Raw genomic sequence first — 6,327 nt, forward strand, 5'->3', positions numbered from 1 at the left:
ACATAGCCCCCATACCTTAAGGTAAGACGTATTCTACGTCAATAAAATAAACTAGAATTTATTCGGGGGCAAAATTCGTCAAGTATACCGGGAAATTGTATGCCAGCATTTTCTTTAAACTCCATTTCAGGCATACTTTCTTAGTCACCAGTTTTCTTTAAATTCTTATCTCATTTGACACATATGATAGAGAATCAAAAATTGCTGACCTATTAGAACTTATTCCGACCTTTTTGGTAAAAACTAGAATTTTTGTTAAAATTTTTTTTACAAAAAAATTCCAATAAAAAATTTTATTGCATTTCAGTAGTAGTTTATTATCTGCTTGTACTTGAGACCGGCCATTTTAGAAGCCAATATAAACTTCTCAGTACCATCTGCCAAATCTCTGCTACGCTTTGCAAGCTGATGTTTATATCGTTGAGAAAACAGCAAGTCAACTGCAAATTAGACAATTCCAGCATTTGAAGCCACTATCTTCGTCAATATCCTAGCAGCTGTGAACTTATTAAGACTCTGAAATATTGTGCAAAAATGGTTGGCAAAACGTCTTTAGTAGTCTCACTCTTGCTGAGCCGGGCCCTCGCTGAATAATTATTCAAGTGGACAATTAGAACTGCCTCAAGAGCTGTTAAAAGGTGCGTTAACCCCTTTCGGCATGCACAACCACGGCCCAGTGTCCTGCTGAGACAGCCGTGAGTTTATAAGTATTTTTCTAACAGAACCCTGATTTTTAGTGGGTCGTAGATAATACAGATCCGTCTGGTGCGATCCCGTAAAACTTCAGCTCTGCTTAGCTTAAATTTATTTAGTTCTTTAGCTCATATTATGAGCAGGCTAATTTCGAATTGTTTAAGCATCGAATCCAGCTCTTTCCTACAGATCTCGAGTATTAGTTCTAACCGGTGTGTTCAGGGAAACTCAATGCTCGGCGACGCTCCAACGATAACGAATACCAAGAAATTGCCGCGATGAAGACGAGACGCAGTCATTTGAGCACTTTTTGGATCCTGCCTTGGAGTCACACTTATTCACCAGCCTCCAGCAACTCCGCCTACAAGAAACGAACTCTCTCGGCAAAGAGTGTATCTTAAGTAGCGAAATACAAGCGACGCGTTTTTAATTCGATTTAATTTTTTATTGTTTCGCCTAAGTACTGCTTCTAATTCAATGCGCTACATCGTTAAACGATTAACGAATTACATCATTTAAATAATACATTTTTTTATTTACAGATTTCACAGTGAATATCGCCCGAAAAGTGTAAAACCTTCAAAATTGGCTTCAATCCTCCAACACGAATCGGATTTCACAAAGAAAAACTAATTTTGGCTGCAGCGTTAACACGATACCTCTCATCCGTCGTCGTCTACTTATATGTACATAAAAAAAAACAAAAAAAAAAAACTATTGTAACTGCATCCATTCAAACATACATACACACATATTTACTTATCTGCTGCCGGTTGTTCATTGTACAGTTCCGCCACTGCTGAAGCAGCGATTCACACACACACACACACACACCTCGAAACCTATTTTCGCGCCCACAAAGTGCTATCGTAAACTTCAAATTGGCGGTTGGAGTGCGGTTTTCGGGTATTTTTAAAATCATCATAATTTCGCACAAGATCCGGTGATGTGGGACAACCCCCGCAACGGGAAATGCAACAAACCCAACGTTATATACCGTCTGTATCTGATTTATATGGAACGGACGAGATAGAACTTCTACTGGACGAAATACGCGAATTGGAACCGGTCTGCTGTCAGCTGGACGATGAACAGGATTTTGAAATAGCTGGCAGCAGAGCTGGTGAGCTGTCACTATCCTTAGAATCGCCGCTGGGCACGTGCACGTCGTGGGACTCGCACGCCAATTATAAACAGCGCAGCGGCCAAACGCCACTGCCATGGGGCGTAGCCCTACACTGTGATCCGCAACACTTGAAAACGCCTACAGGGATTGTGAGAATTCTTTTGGTGGTAAGTAACAAATAAGCGATAAAGTTATGTATAGGACTTGTGGGGTAATTAAAATTTCTTATTTGATTTTGCAGTTATCGTCAGCCGCTTGTCTAGCCTGCGAATGCTCCGCCGGCACGGTACAAGTAGGCCTCTTTTTACTGCCACTCATCGGACGCTTGAGATTAATGGTCTTCTGTGCGATCTTCTCCTTACTAATCACCTGTCTAATGTTATTTCTAGACATTTCACATATAGCACTCATGTTCCCATTCAATTGGACTAAAGTTGTAAGTTACTAAATAATATAAAAATATTAACAAAATAAAACTAAAAAAATAAATTTTGCCAACTTTTTAATTCCAGAATACATGGATGTACCTGAGCATTGGTTTGATATTGATTTTGAGCTCGACGCTGGTAATGCATATGGTGCTTTATGCCGAAGAGTACATTGCGGTCAACAGGCACACCAAGGATACACTATTTACTTCGGCGGTATGTGAAATATGCAAAATGATTTACATACATAAGTTAAATCAAATATAAATCCTCTCTATGCTTAACTCATAAGTTATACAGAAAACATTTTGCTTTGGGTTAGGGTGCTTATCCAGAATAGATCCTTTGTTTTTATTTGTACCCGACAAGATCTTTTTCCTTATTTTAGTTTAAATTTTTTTAATGTAATTTAAATATTTTTATTTTTTTATTAAATGTCCTTTTAAGTTTTAGATTTTATTGTTTTAAAAAAGAATATAAATATTTTTTAATTTAATTTAATTTTTCACTTTTATTTTATGTATCTTTTTTTCGTTTTTAAAAATTTTTTTTTCTTAATTTATTTTTGTTAATTTTTAGTTGTTCTTCTTTTGAAAAGAAGAAAGTTGTTTTTTTTTTAATTTCATTTAGTTTTTAGGAACTTATTTGATTTGATGTTTTTTGAATGTTTTTTTCTTTTTTTATAAAATTGTCTTAGATTTTTAGATTTTATTGTTTATAAAAGAGATTTTTTTATATTTCATTAAATTTTAAATTTAATTTAATTTTCTTTTTTTTTAATTAACTTTATTTTAATATTTAGATTTTATTATTTTAAAAAGAAAAAATATATTTTTTTATTTCATTTCATTTTTAAGACTTTACTTTTCGATTTGGTTTAAAATTTAAAAATACTTTTTTAAGTAGGTACTATTTTCTTCCTTTTTAATTATTATGTTTTCTTATTCAAATGTAATTTTTAGATTTTATTGTTACCAAAAGCAAAAAACATATATTTTTTAATCTCATTCAATTAAATGATTGGTCAAATTTGGTATCCGTTATAAAAAATAATGCATCATATATTTATCTATCTATTTTGTATGATATTATACTTTTCAATTTACAAAAACAGCATCACGCAGTGATCAGTGTCAGACCAAAGGCCCTTATACGAGGTGCCTTATGCATAAATCTTTTAAAATCTTAAGTGACTCATTTTTTATTTTGTTTTGATGTGGTTTTCTGTCTTCTTGACGGCCAATCCATTTTTCAAAATGTTTAGCTTTGTTCAATGGATATATTTATGTAGCTTAAAAACTGTTTTAAAAACTTGGTATTTTCTTATTTTCCAGATTATCGGTTACATTTGCGCCATTGAATCATTTATATTGGCTGGTATTGCCTCATGGCCATGGACGCAATATTACCGTCGAGTGCCCAACGATGGCAGCGAAATGTACATCGAAGATCGTGAAATGACACCAATGAGTCCAATCGAGAGTACAGATGTGCCGAATATACACCATCAAACACAGCATAACAATCGAAATACTAGCATTGCACACAGCGAATCAAATCACAATAATCAGCAACAGCAACCACAGCAACAACAACAACAACAATACAATCGAATATCATCGTCGTCGTCCTATAATCAAAAGCCTTATATACCTGGTAAGTAAACAAAATTGGTGTTCTCCATACGTATTAGGAATGTTTATGCCGGGATCCTGGGATCCGGGACTTTTTAAGGTCTCGAAAATTACCTGCCAAGAATCCCGGGATTTTCGGGATTTGTAATTTGCACTGATGGCAATAATAGAAACTCCTTTTCTTGACCAGTATTGGCTACATTTATTTTTTATTTAATAATTCATATTTTTTTATAAATGTCTAGCTTTTAAACACAAATATCAATATATTCGCGAAACTATGGGCCAAATATAGTAAAATTGCGTTTTCACTCTGACGTCAGTAATTCAAAAATGATTTAAAACATTCAGAGAAATGTGCTTAGAGCAGAAGTACGGGTATAAAATTAATGAGGAAGTCCTATACAATTTAAACAGATTCAAGTTTCTGGTGCAGAAGGGCTGGTAAATATTGAAAATGTCATTTTAAAATTTTATCCTTGGAATTTCGCAGTGTTTGTTTTTGAAAAAATTATTTGCTAAGGGCTTATATAAACTCGATAACATTCTCGAATTTCGTTCTTCTAACTTTGTCAGCTTCAAAATTACCTATTCGTCCTTGTAAAGCCAAAAAATAGAATTTTTAAATTCTAAAGAAATTTTCTATTGCATTTGTTACCCATATTTTTATTCTACATTGCATTGAATTTTTTTTTTATAATTTTTGGAATTAATCATTTCTTTGAAATTACAGAGTCCTTCAAAATAAATGCTGCGGTCAGAGAGAAAAAATAAAAACGCCACTTTAAATAAAAAATTGGGTTTCATACCCATTTATTTATTATTTATTTCATGGTAGAAGAGATAGAAGCAATTTTTTCGATTCAAGTTGTTGAAAAGTAATGAATATCTAAAGAAAATAAAATTAAATAAAACGGTATTTTGAATACCTATTCGTCATTGTGAACCGAAAACTTGGATTTTTAGTCATTCTACAGAATTTTCTCTTTCAATTGGTATCCATATTGTTATTCTACATTGCACTAAATTTTTTAAATAATTTTTGGAAACCTCAAATTCCTTTAAAAAATTCTGACGCCAGAGTGAAAAACTTAAGACGCAGTTTTATTATATTTTTCCCAGTTTCGTGAGTAAATATATTTATTTTTTGATACTTTAATATTTTTTTTTGTAGCACGGTGTAATATATGTATGGCGCAGGAGTCAAGAGTTTTAAAAAAAATTTTTTTTTTTTACATATTATGTATTTTGGAACGAAGTTCCGTCATCCGTTGTCAAATTTGATTTGTAAACAAACCGGTTTCGGCGTTGTGCCAGGTTTAGTGTCATTTTTCGTTTTCCGAATGAATCTCCGAAAACGAAAAATGACACTGAAGATGGCACAACGTCGAAACCGGTTTGTCTCCAAACCAAATTTGACAAGGGATGACGGAAATTCGTTCCAAAAAAGCATCATACACCCACCCTGCCGGAACAACAATAACCAAAAAGGAAATATTTTTTTACTATTAACTTATTCATTTTTTATGTTTTTCAAGTATTAACACTATTTTTACTTTCAGCCAAACGACCCAATGAATTGATTAACCAAAGACCAACACTGGGTCACACCCAAACAACCAGGAAACCAAATACTCGTTACCGTGAAGGCTATCATTATCAACCAGTTGCGTCAACGTCCCGCCAGAGCCCCACATTCGTCTTAGGCGATGACATTGGGGCCGGTCCATCCACATCCCGATCCAATGATAATTCTAGTGCGTGATAGTTTTTATTCCTCATAATAATGTAATAAATTTAAAATACAATACAAAAAGTAATTAAAGCAAGAAAAAACTACTAAAAAATTTGCAAAACAAAAACAAAGAGAGGTGTACACAATAAGCCATTGTCATTGAATGAAAATTCAAAAAAAAAAAAGAAAACATTAATACTTGATAGCGAGAGAGAGCGAGAGCGAGAGTACGTCAAAGATTCAAAATTAAAAAAAAAAAAACATGTATATCTGCGGGTATGAAAAAAATTAATCAGCTGAATTTTGATTCGGCAACGAATACTGAAGAAAAATCTATTATAATAAAGAAAACTTAAACAAAATGCATTTGGTAATTGTAACGAATTGTTTATAGGTAAACAAAAAAAAATTATAATTAATTACAATAAAAAAAAAAATTTATGAAAAGTGAAGAAGCAAACAACAGCAACAATAATAAAATAAATAGTTTTAAATGTGTGTGTAATACGAAAAAATGCGAAAAAAGAAAGCAAATTACTAAGAATTCAATGAATTTAAACACTGCAATAAGAAGAAGCATGAAGACAAAGAATAATTAAAAAATACAAAATTAAAGTAGGTAACGATCAAACATATTTACGTTAGGTAATAAAAAAAAAATTTAATTTAAATGAAATGAATAAAAAATAAAAAGTATATCGAATAATCAAT

General features: G+C 32.4%; 1 protein-coding gene across 1 annotated transcript; it reads left to right on the plus strand.

The window, feature by feature from the left end:
* The first annotated feature begins 1,665 nt into the window (after positions 1-1,665).
* Positions 1,666-6,041, plus strand: LOC108380843 (uncharacterized). Its single transcript, XM_017637241.1, has 5 exons — positions 1,666-1,986; positions 2,061-2,255; positions 2,332-2,463; positions 3,582-3,903; positions 5,444-6,041. Exons 1-5 carry the CDS (start codon positions 1,666-1,668, stop codon positions 5,644-5,646), a joined length of 1,173 nt encoding a protein of 390 aa, XP_017492730.1. The 3' UTR covers positions 5,647-6,041.
* Positions 6,042-6,327: the final 286 nt, after the last annotated feature.

The sequence above is a fragment of the Rhagoletis zephyria genome, unplaced genomic scaffold (assembly GCF_001687245.7).
Source record: "Rhagoletis zephyria isolate East Lansing unplaced genomic scaffold, Rhagoletis_zephyria_1.1 Rzeph_scaffold_20574, whole genome shotgun sequence".
NCBI classification, from domain to species: Eukaryota; Metazoa; Arthropoda; class Insecta; order Diptera; family Tephritidae; genus Rhagoletis; species Rhagoletis zephyria.